Genomic DNA, 17,689 nt, shown 5'->3' on the forward strand with positions numbered 1-17,689 from the left:
GAGGACACCCGTCTGGTGAACCCCAGTACTAGGAAGAGCCAGGTAATAGCAATGTGGGATTCAGTTGTTAGAAAAATAGATAGCTGGTTTTGCGATGACTAGGAGAACTACAGGGCGAATTGTCTGCTGGGTATGAAGTTTGTGGAGCTCATGAGACATCTAGACAGACTTATGTGCCGTACTGGGGAGACGCCGACATACGGAAAGGCAGGAGAGCAGTCCTGAAGGACAATATTAGACCGCTAGATAAGAGATTTAAAGTTCAAGACCTCCGTGGTAGCATTCTCTAAATGCTTCCAGTTCCACACACAGTGCCAGTTAGACAGGCAGAACTGCAGAGTCTCATGGATGAGATGATGGTGTTGTGAAGAGGGATTTATTGGGAACTGGGGAACCTTTGGGGAAAGGAGGAATCTTTACAGGAAGGATGGGCTCCACCTAAATCAAAACAGAACCAGATTGCTGGCATGTAAAATTAAAAAGGTTGTAGAGGACTTTTTAAACTAAGGGTGAGGAAACCCAACAAGTGCTGAGCTGCACACGACTCAGAAGGTGCCATCCTTTGGGAACGAGTTAAAAGGGGGACTCTATGTGATGGGATCCCTGGAGACAGCCTGCGACTGTGGGACTACTGTGCCCCCTTATCTCTCCAGCCTGAGCTGTCTCACAAGTTTTGCTAGTGACAAGCAGCAAACCCTTCCAGATGCTCTTATCACTCAGCACAACAGCCTGTGGAGACGCACACCCAGCTAGGTTGCATGAATGCTCCCAGAGCCACTCACGAATCACACAGAGAAAGGCACCAGACAAATCCCCTCAGCTCCCAGCCTTGTACCTCAGGAATATACTGCCTTGCACTGCTTAAGATGAGCAGTGAAAATGTATTAATTGGTTCACTACTTCATCAATGGAAAGTGGTTGGGGGGCTGTCTGTAGGCAAGGACTGGCCTGTCTCCCAAGATCTGTGAGAGTGATGGGTCGTCCTTCAGGATAGGTTGTAGATCCTTGATGATGCGTTGGGGACGTTTTAGTTGGGGGCTGAAGGTGACGGCTAGTGGCGTTCTGTTATTTTCTTTGTTGGGCCTGTCCTGGAGTAGGTGACTTCTGGGTACTCTTCTGGCTCTGTCAATCTGTTTCTTCACTTCAGCAGGTTGATATTGTAGTTGTAAGAACACTTGATAGAGATCGTGTAGGTGTTTGTCTCTGTCTGAGGGGTTGGAGCAAATGTGGTTGTACCGTAGAGCTTGGCTGTAGACAATGGATCGTGTGGTGTGGTCTGGATGAAAGCTGGAGGCATGTAGGTAGACATAGTGGTCAGTAGGTTTCTGGTATAGGGTGGTGTTTATGTGACCATCACTTATTAGCACTGTAGTGTCCAGGAAGTGGATCTCTTGTGTGGACTGGTCCAGGCTGAGGTTGATGGAAATTGTTGAAATCATGGTGGAATTCTCAAGGGCTTCTTTTCCATGGGTCCAGATGATGAAGATGTCATCAATGTAGCGCAAGTAGAGTAGGGGCATTAGGGGACGAGAGCTGAGGAAGCGTTGTTCTAAGTCAGCCATAAAAATGTTGGCATACTGTGGGGCCATGCAGGTACCCATAGCAGTGCCACTGACTTGAAGGTATACATTGTCCCCAAATATGAAATAGTTGTGGGTGAAGACAAAGTCACAAAGTTCAGCCACCAGGTTTGCCATGACATTATAGGGGATACTGTTCCTGATGGCTTGTAGTAAGAGAGTGCTCCTTATACTCATGAGATATGGATCTATGGCTACACCCTAAGATGTCTTCGCCTTACTGGATTCAGAGTCGGCTCCTCCATCAGGTCCCTTCACCCACAGGGAACTCATGTCCCTGCTGCGAGACATACCTGTGGAGCAGGGTCTATCACTCCCTTGCATGTGCTATACATCTCTCCCTCGACTCCGATGGTACACTGCCGTTGTAACTGGAGTCTGCCTTTTCCTCTTCCAATGAATCAGACCCTGGGGAAGACCCACCTTTCCTTTGACTCTCCAAGATACCACCACGTGCACTGACGCCCATGGGAGCATCCTCACCCTCCCCAGAGCCACCATGCTGTGGGAAGCCCTGAAAGCTCCAGTTGATCCTGCCTATTGGTCATATGGGGTGACCTGGGGTCAGTTTCCTCCTTCAAAGCCTACCTGATCCACGAGGGAATTGCCACCTGCTTTCCCCACGGGGCCCACCAAGGATGTCCCTGAATCCGATGGCATAGGAAGGATTTTATACGCCAGTTCTGTTGGTTCTGCTGGAGCTGGCTAGATTTCCATCCTCATCGCTGAACAAAGCTTTTACTGCATCATTCTCTTCTCCACCAGATGACTTCAGACTTTGTCAAGATCTTTTACGGAGAGTCATGGGGGAATGCCAGATCCCACTGGAAGAGATCCAAGACTCCCAGCTTAAGCTTCTGGACATTCTCCACACTTTGGGACTGATGAGAAGAGCAATGCCAGTCAACGAAGCCATACTGGAGCTAGCCAGGACTGTGCGGCAGCCCCCACTACATGTATTGTCACCACTAAAGGAGTGGAGAGACGTTACTAAGTCCCAGCTAAAGGCTCAGAATTCCTATTCTCCCACCCAGCTCCTGAACTCTCTGGTCGTTCAGCTGCCGCAGAGAGGGCTAAACAACAAAACCCTTGATCCGCGCCTGTGGATAAGGAAAGGAAGCATCTAGATCTCCTAGGGAGAAAAGTTTTCTCTTCCTCCAGTTTGCAATTTATGACAGCCAATTATCAAGCACTGCTGGCTAAATATGACTTCCTGAATTACAGTGAGTGCAAGGACTTTGCTAACAGTCTTCCGCAGCAAGACTGTGCCAGCTTTCAGGCCCTTGTCGAGGAAGGAAAGTAAATAGCCAGAACTGACCTCCAATCCACAGTGGATGTGGCTGATACTTCCTCCAGGGCATGGCTGATGAAAAGAGAGTCTTGGCTTCATGCATCTGGTTTTGTAGGGAGGTCCAGAACACCATCGAGGACCTTCCTTTTGATGAGTACCAACTCTTCAACCAGAAGACAGATGAGTCTCTACATACCCTAAAATTCTCCAGAGCTATCCTTTACTCTTCGGGCATCTAAACACCTGCACCAAAACGAAACTTCCACCACCAGTAGTCCACACTGAGATACAGGTCTCCAGCAGAGACCTCTTTTACCAGCAGAGACCCTAGGAACCTCCATGCACTTGACAAAAAGTCCAAAGGTCTAGCTTCCCCAGGCCCCTCTATCAGGCTTCAACATCTCAAACCCAGCCACAAGCAAAGAGGTATTTTTTATGTGAGCTTGAGAGCTCCAACCACTGAGCCTAACACATCACAGTTCTTTAGTCTGCAGAAGAGGATGAGGGGGGATTTGATAGCAGCCTTCCACCATAGGCGCTAACTTTTCCTGGCGCTGGTGGATGCTTGACCCGCCCCTGGCCCTGCCCAGACTCCAGCCCTGCCCCACCCCCATCCAACCCCTTCCCCATAGTCCCCCTCAACTCTTCCCCCTCCCTGCCCCTATTGGACTCCTTCCCCAAATCCCCGCCCCAGCCCCACCTCTTCCCCGAGCACACCGTGTTCCCCCTCCCTCCCAGTGCTTGCCACCATGAAACAGCTGTTTCGCAGTGGGAAGCACTGGGAGCTAGGGGGAAAAGTGGGGACACAGAGCGCTCGGGAAGGAGGTGGAGGCAGAGGTGGAGCGGAGGCAGAGGTGAGCTGGGGAGGGGTAGGGATCTTGGCTGCCGATGCGTGCACAGCACCCACCAATTTTTCCCTGTGGGTGCTCCAGCCCTGGAGCACCCATGGAGTTGGAGCCTATGCCTTCAACTACCTGAAGGGGGAGTCCAAAGAGGATTCCAATAGAGAGTACTACCCTTTGGAATAGCTACCTCTTCCAGAGTCATCACCAAATTATTTTTCATAGTAGCAGGTCATATCAGATGTTATTATCTCCTTGTTTTTGCATACCTTGAGCACTGGCTCCTAGCCACCAGGCCCAACCAGGAAACCCACACATCAACCTCTGTGATACTCAACCTTTCTTCTCTGGTAGTCAGCGTCAATGTCAAAAAGTTGATCCTCAACCCCACGCAATCTTTGGACTTCATTAGGGCTACCCTAAACTCTACAGGCATACCTGCCCACAGACAGAGTTCAGGAGATGTGTGACATGATAGCTCACATCATGGCCAAGACTTGTCTGACTCTACTTGGCCATATGGCCTCATGCACTTACGTGGTTCCCTTTGTGAGGTTTCACCTTTGTTGACTTCAGACATGGCTGCAGTCCGTATAATCACTGAACCACCATTCTATGAACCTCATGGTGACAGTCCCAACCAAGGTACTGTCCTCCCTCCCGTGGTGGACAGACCCATATCATGAATGCAGGAGAGTCCCCTTTCTTCCCTCATCCCCAGACAAAACTATCACCAACATGTCCTTACTAGGCTAGGGAACCCCTATGGATGACCACATGACAAGGGACATGGACATCTCAAGAATCCAGGAAATACATCAATATTCTGGAACTTTGAACAGTAATGAGGACATGTGAATTCTTCCTTCTACTCATTCACGCTCATAATTTCCTGATCATGTCAGACAACACTGCCACTGTTTTCTACATCAACAAACAAGGAGGAGTGAAATCCACTGCTCTACGTGCAAAACAGTCAATCTCTAGAACTGGTGCATCAGCAATCAGCTCACCCTATCCGCAGCCTGTCTTCTGGGGACACAGAATCTACTCACAGACTCACTCAGCAGACACTTTGCAATCAACCACGAGTGGGAACTTAACAATAAAGTGTTACTCAACATCTTCACACAATGGGAGACCCCAACCAGAGATCTATTCACCTCTCAGAGAAACCAGTGCACCAGGTATTGCTCTAGGGGATCCCTCGGTTACAGCTCCCAGGGCAATGCTCTCCTTCTCTCCTGGTCTGGCCAATTCAACAACTACTCCTTCCCTCCACTACAGTGGGTGCCACACAAGATCCAACAAAAAAAGTCACAGTCATTCTGATTGCCCCCTTCTGGCCCAGCCACTTCTAGTTCCCCAATTTCCTGTGCATGTCATCCCATTCACGGATCACCATCCTGAATTCCCCCAACCTTCTCACTCAGTACAATGGCAGGATCAAGCATCCTGATCTGCAACTTCTACGCCCCAGGGCATGGTATTTGGATGGGCATCAGCCATAGAATGGGCATGTTTCTTGGCAGTACAAGTCATTCTCTCGAACAGTAGGAAAGATTCAACTCGACAACGTTACCAGACTAAGAAGAAACGCTTTTCATCTTGGGCTCAATAGAAAGGTGTTATACCAGAAACTGCAAAGATTACCCTAATCCTGGACTATATTCTATCCTTAAAGACATTGGATCTCATCCTCAGCACTTTGCAAGTCCACCTAGTAGCGAATAGCGTGTTCCATCCTCCTACAAAGGGTTACTCTGTTTTTACACACCTGCTAACCGCTAGATTTTGGAAAGGCATTCTAAGTGTTGCCAGGAGGGCTTCAGCTTCCTGAAGCATGGGATGCTTTTCCAGGAAGAAGGACTGCTAAGAAGAGATGGGGTCCACCTATCGAGGAAGGGGAAGAGCATATTTGGATACAGACTGGCTAACCTCGGGAGGAGGGCTTTAAACTAGGTTCGAAGGGGGCAGGTGACCAAAGCCCACAGGTAAGTCAAAAACATGGAGACCTGGGAGAAGGGTTGGAATTTGGGTGGGGAGCATGGGCTATTATAGCAAGGATAAGGGAGAGACAAGACAGAATTATGCAGGAGAATCAAATCAGTATCTTAGATGTCTGTATTCTTATGGGGAATAAGCAGGAAAAACTTGAAATGCTAGTAAATAAATTATGACGTACTTGGCACCACAGAGACTTGGTGGGATAATACGCATGACTGGAATATTGGTATAGAAGTGTACAGCTTGCTCAGGAAGGACAGGCAGGAAAAAAAGGGAGCTGGTGTTGCCTTATATATTAAAAATGTCTACCCCTGGACTGAGGTTGAGATAGAAGTAAGAGAAAGACTTGTTGAAAGTCTCTGGGTAAGGATAAAAGGGGTAAAAACAAGGCTGATAACACCCTTGTGGGGTGGGGTCCACTACAGACCACCTAACCAGGAAGAAGAGATGGATGAAGCTTTTTTAAAACAATTTACAAAATCATCCAAAGCACAGGACTTGCTGGTGATGGGAGACTTCAACAACTCAGACATCTGTTGGGAAAATAACACAGCAGGGCACAGATTATCCAACAAGTTCTCGGAATGTATTGGAGAAAAATTTTTATTTCAGAAGATGGAGAAAGCTACTGGGGAGAGGCGGTTCTAGATTAGATTTTGACAAATAGGGAGGAGCTGGTTGAGAATTTAAAAGTGGAAGGCAGCTTGGGTGAAAGTGATCATGAAATGGTAGAGTTCATGATTCTAAGGAATGGTAGGAGGAAGAAGAGCAAAATAAAGACAATGGATTTCAAGAAGGCAGACTAGCAAACTGAGGGAGTTGGTAGGTAAGATCCTATGTTAAGCAAGTCTAAGGGGAAAAACAATAGAAGACAGTTGGCTGTTTTTCAAAGAGACAGAAAGGGCACTACCTAGGAGAGATAGGAAGTATGGCAAGAGACCATCCTCATTTAACCAGGAAGTCTTCAATCATCTAAAAATAAAAAAGAGTCCTACAAAAAGTGGAAACTAGGTCAAATTACAAAGGATGAATATAAACAAATAACACAAGTATGTAGGGACAAAATTAGAAAGGCCAAGGCACAAAATGAGGTGAAACTAGTTAGAGATATAAAGGATAAAAAGCAAACATTCTACAAATACATTAGAAGCAAGAGGAAGACCAAGGACAGGGTAGACCCATGTGGGGTTTGGGGGGTGGGAAATAATAACAGAAAATGTGGAAATGGTAGAGGTGCTTAATGACTTCTTTGTTTCGGGTTTCACCAAGAAGGTTGGTGGTGATTGGAAGTCTAACATAGTGAATACCAGTGAAAATGAGATAGGATCAGAAGAGGCTAAAATAGGAAAAGAACAAGTTAAAAATTATTTAGACACCTGTTAGATTTCTTCAAGTCACCAGGACCTGATGAAATGCATCCTAAAATGCTCAAGGAGCTGACTGAGGAGATAGCCATTAGCAATTATCTTTCAAAAGTCATGGAAGATGGGAGACATTCCAGAACACTGGAAAAAGGCAAATATAATGCCCATCTATAAAAAGAGAAATAAGGACAACCCTGGGAATTACAGAGCAGTCAGCTTAACTTCTGTACCTGGAAAGATAATGGAGTAAATAATTAAGCAATCAATTTGCAAACATCTAGAAGATAATAAGGTAAGTAACAGTCAGCATGGATTTGTCAAGAACGAATCATGTCACACCAATCTAATAGCTTTCTTTGACAGGGTAACAAGCCTTCTGGATGGGGGGGAAGTAGTAGACGTGATATATCTTGAATTTACTAAAGCTTTTGATACTGTTTTGCATGATCTTCTCGTAAACAAACTAGAGAAATGCAACCTTGATGGAGCTACTATATGGTGGGTACAAAACTGGTTGGAAAACCGTTCCCAGAGAGTAGTTATCAGTGGTTCACAGTCATGCTGGAACGGCATAACAAATGGGGTCCTGCAGGGATCAGTTCAGGTTCCGGGTCTATTCAATATCTTCATCAGTGATTTAGATAATGCTATAATGAGTACACTTACAAAGTTTGTGGATGATACCAAGCTGGGAGGGGTTGCAAGTGCTTTGGAGGATAGGATTAAAATTCAAAATGATCTGGACAAACTGGAGAAATGGTCTGAAGTCCGTAGGATGAAATTCAATAAGGACAAATGCAAAGTATTCCACTTAGGAAGGAACAATCAGTTGCATACATACAAAGTGGGAAATGACTGCCTAGGAAGGAGTACTGTGGCAAGGGATGTGGGGGTCATAGTGGACCATAAGCTAAATATGTGTCAACAGTGTAACACTGTTGCAAAAAAAGCAAACATCATTCTGGGATGTATTAGCAGGAGTATTGTAAGCAAGACACGAGAAGTAATTCTTCCACTGTACTCCGCGATGATTAGGCCTCAATGGGAGTATTGTGTCCAGTTCTGGGCACCACATTTCAGGAAAGATGTGGACAAATTGGAGAAAGTCCAGAGAAGAGCAACAAAAATGATTAAAGTTTTAGAAAACATGACCTATGAGGGAAGATTGAAAAAAAACTGGGTTTGTTTAGTCTGGAAAAGAGAAGACTGAGCGGGGACATAACAGTTTTCAAGTACATAAAAGGTTGTTACAAGGAGGGAGAAAAATTGTTGTTCTTAACATCTGTGGACAGGACAAGAAGCAATGGGCTTAAACCGCAGCAAGGGAGGTTTAGGTTGGACATTAGGAAAAACTTCCTAACTGTCAGGGTGGCTAAGCACTGGAACAAATTACCTAGGGAGGTTGTGGAATTTTTAAGAGCAGGTTTGACAAATACCTGTCAGGGATGGTCTAGATAATACTTAACCCTGCCATAAGTGCAGGGGACTGGACTAGACATCTTCTTTATGTCTTTGCCAGTCCTACGATTCTATGATTCTAAGAACCATTCCACCTTTCCAAACCATCACACCTCAATGGGGCCTGAATCTAATACTATCAGTATTAACACACAAAGCCAATGAACCACTGACATCTTGCTCCATGTCCCTCCTCTCCATGAAAGTCGCCTTCCTTGTTGTTATCACTTTAGTGAGAAAAGTCGGTAAACTCGGAGTTATGATGGTGGATCCACAATTCACCATATTCTACAAGAATAAAGTCTCCTTACATCTACATCTAAAATTTCTATCAAAGGTGGTCTCCCAGTTTCATAGTAACCAATCCATTCACTTATCCGTTTTCTTTCCGAAACCACACATATCTGCAGAAGAATGTAGACTCCGTGCCCTCAATGTCTGAAGAGCTTTGGCCTTTTACCTACAGAGAACAAAAATAATCAGGAAGTCCCCTAGACTGTTTATTACAGTGGCAGAAAGAATCAGGGGTCAGGCCATTTCCACCCAGAGACTCTCCAAGTAGATTTCCAGTTGTATTAAACTCTGCTACCAGCTGTTGAATCTACTTCCCCACACGGGGTAGAGGCTCACTCCATCAGAGCTCAAGCAACAGCCACGGCATCCCTTCAGGAAGTGCCTCTCACAGACAGATGTAGAGCACCCATGTGGACTTGTGCTCACACGTTCACACCACACTACCCCTTAGTGCCAGACTTGGCGGTGGGTGACTCCTTTGGCACAGCAGTTTTACACCAATGCTTCCGTCCTCAGCCTCCTCCAACGTAGATGCTGCTTGCCAGTCACCCATGGGAATACGATAGGGACTACCACTCGAAGAGGAGGTTACTTACCTGAAACTGGAGGCTCTTTGAGATGTGTGGTCCCTATCTGTATTCTACTTCCCACCCTCTTTCCCCACTGCTCTGGATCTGTCAGAATCACAATGAACAAGGAACTGGAGCTGCGGTCAGACCGCCCCACCCTTTATTGCCTTGGACAGGATCTTGAGGCAAGTCAGGGCGAATGCGCGGACCAACAGACACTACTTTTGAATTTTCCAACTCTGGGTGCAAGGTGTGCATCCCACAGTGGAATACAGATAGGGACCATACATCTGGAAGAATCCCAAAGTTATAGGTAAGTAACCTTCTCTTCAGTATCAGGAAAACTGATTGAAACTCTAGTAAAGAACAGAATTATTAGAAATACTGATGGATACAATTTATTGGGGAAGAGTCAACACAGCTTTTTGTAACGGGAAGTCATGTTTCACCAATCTATTAAATTCTTTGAGAGTGTCAAAAAGCATGTGGACAAAGGTGATCCAGTCAATATAGTGTACTTGACTTTGATAAGGTCCCATACCAAAGATTCTTAAGCAAAGTAAATAGTAATAGGATAAAAGGAAAGGTCCTCACCTTGATCTGTAACTGGTTAAAAGACAGGAAACAAAGAGTAGGAATAAATGGTCAGTTTTCACAATGGAGAGAGATAAACAGTGGGGTCCCCCAAAAATCTGTAATGGGACCTGTGCTGCTCAACATATTTATATATGATCTGGAAAAGGATGTGAATTGTGAGGTGGCAAAACTTGCAGACAGTACAAAATTACTCAAGATAGTTAAGCCCAAAGCTGACTGCAAAGAGTTACAAAGGGATCTCAGTAAACTAGGCGACTGAGTGACAAAATGATAGATGAAATGCAGTGTTGATAAATACAGAGTAAAGCATATTGGAAAATGTAATCCCAACTATACATACACAATGATGGGGGTCTAAATTAGCTGCTACCACTCTAGAAAGAGCTCTTAGACTCATCATGGATAGTTCTCTGAAAACATCCATTCAATGTGCAGCAACAAGTAAAAAAGTTAACATTAGGGAACATTAGGCGAGGGATAGATAATAAAACAGAAAATATCATAATGCCACTATATAAATCCATGGGACACCTACCCGTTGAACACTTCACACAGTTCTGATTGCCCCATCTCAAAAAGAATATATTAGAATTGGGAGAAGTGCAATAAAAATGATTAGGAGACTGGAACACATGACTTATGAGGAGAGGCTGAGGGAACTGGGATTGTTTACTCTGCGGAAGAGAAGAATGAGGGGGGATTTGATAGCTGCTTTCAACTACCTGAAAGGGGGTTCCAAAGAGGATGCATCTAGACTGTTCTCAGTGGTAGCAGATGACAGAACGAGGAGTAATGGTCATTGCAGTGGGGGAGGTTTAGGTTGGATATTAGGAAAAGCTTTTTCACTAGGAGGGTGGTGAAACACTGGAATGCGTTACCTAGGGAGGTGGTGGAATCTCCTTCCCTAGAAGTTTTTAAGGTCAGGCTTGACAAAGCCCTGACTGGGATGGTTTACCTGGGGATTGGTCCTGCTTTGAGCAGGGGGTTGGACTCGATGACCTCCTGAGGTCCCTTCCAACCCTGATAGTCTATGATTCTATGATCTAAGTGTCCCTAAACCTCCAACTGCTAGACACTTGGACTGGACAGCCGAGGATGGATCACTCGATAATTGCCCTTTTCTGTTCATTTCCTCCCAACTGTCTGGAACTGGCCACTGTTGGAAGACAGGCTACTGGGCTCTATTGGTCTGACACAGTATGGTTGTTCTTGTGAAATCACAGGCAATGGAGTTGAAACTCATTCCAAGTTCTTCCCTGCCATGGCACCTTGGGCTAGGCTCATTTCCCAGCTGGTCACTGAAGGATATTCAAGCTTTTTTTGGTTGGTTTTTACTGGACGCAGATCTTGTGATATGATTCCATTCCCTGATTGGATGACCTTAATGAACACTGGTTTCTGGTGAGGAAACTGTTCAAAAATCATATGTACCACTGCGTGGGTCCTTGCCTGTTCCTGCTAGGGTTACCAACATTCTAACGGCTGACAACCAGACTCCCCTGCCCCACCTCTTCCCTTGAGACTCCACCCCTGCTCTGCCTCTTCCCCTAAGGCCTTGCTCCCCCATTCGCTTCTCTCCCCGCTCCTCCTTCACTTGCTACTCTACCCACACCCCGTTCCTTGTAGCTGAATCCTCTACACCTCCCTCCCCCACCCCGAGCTGGGCTCCCTCTGATCCAGAGCTGCAGCTTGATGCAGAGTCTGCCTGTCCATAAGATGTAGGTGGCCCCAGCTGACCAGGGTCTGGGCTGGGTTGATGACCTGGCACCTCCCCCAGCCCGTGCCTGTGGCAACTGAATTTTTGTGTCTAGTCAGTACATCTGATCGGACACTGCCAAGTCCTCTTTTCGACTGGGCTTTCTAGTCAAAAACTAGGCACCTGGCAACCCCGTCCCCGCTGCATAGGTCATCATCCATCCTCATTCTGTGGGTGTTCGCAAGTCCTCACTACGTGGGTCCTCACCAGTCCCGTGGCCTCCTAGATCTACTCCAAGAATAATTTAAAATCTGCTCCATTTGTGGCATTCCAGGCAGTGGCCTCGCTCTCCGGGGCATTCAGCAGGCTGGGCCATGGGTATATGCTCTGCTGAAATGAATCCATCCCCAACCCCAGCGAAGGCTGCTGGGGCAGGTTTGCAGCAGCCACCTGCCTCTGTCTGTACCTGTGGCTGGAATGAAGGAGTTTGCAGGGCTCACACAAGATCTCTTCTGCCTTTCAGACTGTGGGAGCCGCCCCACCATGCAGACAGCCCACAGAATCGTGGGTGGCACCGAGGCCTCCAGAGGGGAGTTCCCGTGGCAAGTCAGCCTGAGGGAGAACAACGAACACTTCTGTGGTGCAACTATCCTCACTGAGAAGTGGCTGGTGTCTGCGGCTCACTGCTTCAACGAGTATGGCCCCGGCCATGGCACCTTCCCTGACCCCCTTCCCATGGGCAGAGCCAGGATTGGGGCGCCCTCTAGCCCAGTGCTTCTCAACCTGTTCACCATCGTGGGTCACATACGTGGCTTTCTATGTGTTATGGAGGCTGCATCCACACACTATATATACTACCTGTAGGGCCCTGAGGATGTCTCATGGGATTGGGCCGCAAGCAGCCCGCGGGTTGCTCTAGCCTCATATTCAGCCTCTTGCCACATCTCAGCTGGGATCCTGCTTCCTGCTGCAGTGGCTCGGCAGGGCGGATTTCCTGTTTGGTCCAGCAGGCACATGCCTACAGGCGCCAGCATTCTAGGGGCACCTTACCTCTCTAAACCTGTGCCCAACATGAAGGTCAGCTGTCGTCAGGGGGGCTCTCAAGACACTGTGCCTAGGGGTGCGTAAGGTGTAAATCTGGCCCTGGCCCTAGGGCCACAGCCCAACTCCAGCCATTCTAAGCCCATGCAGCCTGGCACGTCAGCACCCTGGGATGCACTGTGCCATGAGGGCAGGGCACCAGGACACGTGGCGGGGCATGTGTCACGATGGCTGTGGCTCAGCTGAGGTCAAGGCCCAGCAGCCTCCTCTACTACCAGGCCTCACCTTTGACACGCCCAGTGGCTGTGCAGGGGCAGCTTGGAAGGGATCACACATGTCTGTGCATTTCAGGTTTCAGGACCCAGCGGTCTGGGCCGCCTACATGGGAACCATCTCCCTCAGCAGCTCAGACAGCAGCACCGTGAAAGCCGGCGTGGGCCGCATTATCCCACACCCCTCCTACAACACCGACACCGCGGACTTCGACGTGGCTGTGCTGGAGCTCGACAGCCCCGTGCCCTTTAACAAGTATATCCAGCCTGCGTGCCTGCCAGGCCCTGGGCACCGCTTCCCGGCTGGCAGGAAGTGCCTCATCTCTGGCTGGGGTTATCTCAAGGAAGACTTCTGTAAGCAGGGCCTCCTTGGGGTGGGGCACCCAAGAACGGGAGGGGAGAGGAGAGGGTGGGGACTCCTGAGAAGGGCCAGGGGTAGGGGGAACCCAAGAAAAGCCAGGGGGCACATCCTGAGCAGGGCCGGGGGTGGGGAGGAAGGGGGCACACCCCAAGAAGGGATGGAGGGACCCTGAGAAGGGCTGTGGGTATGAGGGAATCCTGAGGGGTGAGGGAGGAGGAGGTACACCCTGTGAAGGGTCAGGGAGGGGGCGGGGCACAGCCCAAGAAGGGTTGGGGAACACCCTGAGAAGGGCTGTGGGTGGGGAGTAACCTTAAGAAGGAAGGGGGGATGGGGGGGGAGGCACACCCCAAGAAGGGCCAGGGGAGAGCGGGTGCACATAGGGTTGCTAACTTTCTAATTGCACTAAACAGAACACCCCTGAGGCCCCACCCCTGCTTGCTCTCCCCCACCCTCACTCACTTTCACCAGGCTGGGGCAGAGGTTGGGATGGGGTGTCTCTGGCTGGGGGTGAGTGGCTTGGGGTGCAGGAGGGAGCTCCAGACTGGGGCCGAGGGGTTCGGAGTGCAGGAGGGGGTGCAGGCTCTGGGTGGGGCTGAGGATGAGGGGGTTGGGGTGCAGGAGGGGGCTCAGGGCTGGGGCAGGAGGTGCGGGAGGGTGAGGGCTCTGGCTGGGGGTGGGGCTGGGGATGAGGGGTTTGGGGTACAGGAGTGGACTCCGGGCTGGGGCAAGAGGTTGGGGTGCGGGAGAGGATTCAGGGTGCGGTGTCCTGGTGGTGCTTACCGCAGCTCCCAGGAATTGGCCGTTAGGTCCCTGCAGCCGCTAGGTGCATGGGCGGCCAGGGAGGCTCCATGCGCAGCCCTCACGCCTGCAGACGCCATCCCTGCAGCTTCCACTGGTCACAGTTCTCAGCCAGTGCGAGCTGCAGAGCCAGCACAAGGGGCGCGGGCAGCGAGTGGAGCCTGGGAGCCTGCCTTAGCCCCAGACCCTCGCTGTGCTGCTGACCGGATTTTTAATGGCCCAGTCAGCAGCGTCGACCGGAGCCGCCAGGGGTCCCTTTTCGACTGGCCATTCTGGTTGAAAACTGGAACCTGGAAACACTAGGTACACACCCTGTGAAAGGCAGGGGCGGGGCACCCTGAGAAGGGGGTTAGGGAGGGGCACACCCTGAGAAGAGCAGGGTGAGATCCTGTGAAGGGCGGGAGGGGCACACCCAAGAAAGGCCAGGGGGGCGTTTGATTGTGCAGAAGCAAGGGCGGGTTCCACACTCTGCCCAACCACGGGGTTGTGGTGTTTGGCAACTAGGCTGGCAGCTCCCAATCCAGCCGCTCGGCCTGTGGCTGATTCTGCAGGGAGGAGGGGCCCGTGGGCTCAGGGCCGTTGGCCCAATGGGTGGATCAAGTTTATTACCTTGTCTCTTCCCACGAGTGGTGAAACCAGAGACCTTGCAGAAGGCGACAGTGGAGTTGCTGGACCAGGCCCTGTGTGCCAGTCTGTACAGCCACACCCTGACCGACAGGATGATGTGTGCCGGCTACCTGGAGGGGAAGATCGACTCCTGCCAGGTGAGGAGGGGCCTCTCTCAGCACCGGGCAGCAGTGTTGCGGGCATCCACTCCCAGAGATGCTGCCAGGGCAGGGGCTCCTTCCCTTTCAGTTACGCTCACAGCCCCTGCAAGTGGCCCATTACAGCCCCCTGCCCAGCTAAAGGCTCTGGCACTTGTTACACTAGCCAGCTGCATCTGTCTGCCCCGATGGGCTGAGCTCTGAGCAGCCACCGGCGCCCTCCTTTGCAAGGGCTGGATGAACACACAGGCAAACTAGGCGTGTGCTTAGGGTCCACGTTACTGGGCGAAGCCTCAAAGAGTTGCCATGCCATACAAATGTGGCTCAGCAGCCCTTCAGTCCACATGGGGGGTGGCCAGGCCAGACCTGAGCACCAGCCCCTCCCCTTCCACCAAAAGCACCATACCATCAGAAGCCTTGCTGTGCCCCTCAGAAAGTCCGTGTCCCCGCCAGGGGGCACACCCCAGTGACTGAAAACCTCTGTTCTGGGGGCACCAGGGCACGACAGAGAGAAGTTTTACCTAAGGTGGTAGGTTGTCTTGAGCAGCCCCTGGGTATGTTGGAGCAAGTGCAAATGATTGTTTCGATCAGCTGTTTGTTGTTATTCCTCTGAGAAGATGGGGCCCAGTGTCTGCCTAGTGCCCAGCAGTGGTTTAATCCAGCCCTGTCTGCAGCTGCACAGGATGGGCCAAGGCAGATCTTGCTTCTTTAAAACCAAATTAAGGCAGGGATTTATCAGGCAGTGGCTGGAGCAGGTCACGTGGAGTCAGGACTCCTGCGTTTTGCTCCTGGCTCTGCAACTGATTTTTGCTACATGTCCTTGAGCAAATCAGCTAACGTCTCTGTGCCCATTTCCCCATGTCTGAAACTAGAATCCTGGCACTGCGCTGCCTTGCTGGGGGAGGGGCCAGTTGCCAGGATTAATTCATTCCTGTTAGTGAATGGTTCAGAGGCCTCTGGATGGAAGCCCATATGTCAGGGCAAAGAGCTACTAACTGCAAAGACTCAACCTGCCAATTCTAAGTCTCCATGCTTGGGAAACACACGTTTGCTGCCGAGATGGTCCAAATCAAATCAAAGCCACTCTTCAGGGGCTTTTGCTCTGCCTCTCCTGGAAGCAGGACTGGCATCAGGGGCGCTGCTGGGACACCTACAAAGAAGTAGCCTAAATGATCCTTGCTCAGTGCTAGGACCACAGGCACAAGGGAAATATCACCATGTGCCACGTGGAAGGCAAAGAGAGAAAACCAACCAGGAAATGTAACAAAACATGAAAATCCATTAAGGGAAAATGCCCTTTAATTTTGCAGCAAACCCCTCAGCCTGGGCACAGCAAACTGCCCAGCCCACTCCTTCAGCCTGGCCCGCCCACAGTCACAGCCCACCCGCAAGCCCACAACCCGCAAGCCTAGAGGAAGATAGATCTTTGCAGCACCAGATACCTTTGAGAGGCTCTCAGATACCTTGGGGATAGGTGCAGTGTCAGAGCCCAGATGGGCTGCGAAAGGCTTGAGGTTGGAATGTAATCTTTGTAATTTAGTAGCTTGACTGCTGGGCAGATGCATGGAGCAATCACACAGCAGGGCCATTGTTCAGGCTTTATGAGAACAAAGTCAAAGACCAACTCTGCAAGCTTAGTGCAAACTGATGAAATGTCGGTGCTCAGGAAAGCCTCAGACACGTGCTCTGTACACAGCCCAGATGAGTAACAGCCACTAGCCCAGGAGGAGCACTGGGCCCAGTGAGGAAAATGAAGGTTGACCTAAGACTTGGTGGTCAGTCTCATTAATAAAGAGACTATTAAGAGCTGGAGGCTATTGGCTAGGTCACTGGAAAGGTGATTTCCCCCTTGATGTGCAGCAAGGGCTCAGATTTAAGGCTGGCCATCTGAGAGGGCACTCTGCAGCTAAGTGTCTCCACTAGTTACATTCACTTAACGTGTTTCATCCAGGCAGATCCCAAAAGACATTACAGATTTGGGATCCTTCACCCACACCTGAAATGCAGCCAGCTGTGGGGTGGGACATAGCAACTCTTTAGCAGCACGCAGCAATGCTGCACACCAGGTTAGGACACAGAGCGAAGCGTAGGGAGGCGAAGTGCATGGTGCCCAGTCTGGAGTTGGCCCCTGACTCTGGTGATGCATGCTTTTTGTCTCTTGCAGGGTGACTCTGGCGGCCCCTTGGTTTGTGAAGAGCCATCTGGCAAGTTTTTCCTGGCCGGTATCGTGAGCTGGGGAATTGGCTGTGCTGAAGCCAAGCGGCCTGGGGTCTATGCCCAAGTGACCCAACTCCGAGACTGGATCCTTGATGCTATCTCCACCTTCCCCACACCTGCAGCTCTTACCGTCCCAATGACACTTTCCAGCACAAACGGTGATGCTGCCACCATGGAGGGGATCAGCAACAGCACCATGAGCAAACACAGACCTGTGTCCTCCACCTTATCAGCACCCACGCCCAGCAAGCCAGCTACTGCTTCTTGGCCGCAAGGTGCTGGGAGGGTTGGGCTGTCTAGTTACAATGAGCTTCCCAGGCCTGAAGTTCAGGGCTCTGCCTTTCCACTGAAATGAAACAGCCTTTTCTATTGTGTCCAGCATGGCCCACATGAGCCTCAACCACACAGCACAGCCTCTGCTGGGAAGTTTTGTGCACATTTTGCACTCTGAAGATCAGGTGCTTCATAGCTTGAATCATAGAATATCAGGGTTGGAAGGGACCTCAGGAGGTCACCTAGTTCAACCCCCTGCTCAAAG

At 49.9% G+C, this 17,689-nt stretch overlaps 1 protein-coding gene across 1 annotated transcript in view; it reads left to right on the forward strand.

Annotated features, from left to right (window-relative positions):
* Positions 1-17,689, forward strand: part of TMPRSS9 (transmembrane serine protease 9) — a 40,970-nt gene that overhangs the window by 9,000 nt on the left and 14,281 nt on the right. Inside the window, exons 7-10 of the mRNA XM_077805450.1 lie at positions 12,222-12,393; positions 13,091-13,365; positions 14,798-14,934; positions 17,099-17,426. Coding sequence (XP_077661576.1) covers positions 12,222-12,393; positions 13,091-13,365; positions 14,798-14,934; positions 17,099-17,426 — 912 coding nt within the window. The remainder of the gene's footprint in view (positions 1-12,221; positions 12,394-13,090; positions 13,366-14,797; positions 14,935-17,098; positions 17,427-17,689) is intronic.

This window comes from Eretmochelys imbricata, chromosome 25, assembly GCF_965152235.1.
Source record: "Eretmochelys imbricata isolate rEreImb1 chromosome 25, rEreImb1.hap1, whole genome shotgun sequence".
Lineage (NCBI taxonomy): Eukaryota > Metazoa > Chordata > Testudines > Cheloniidae > Eretmochelys > Eretmochelys imbricata.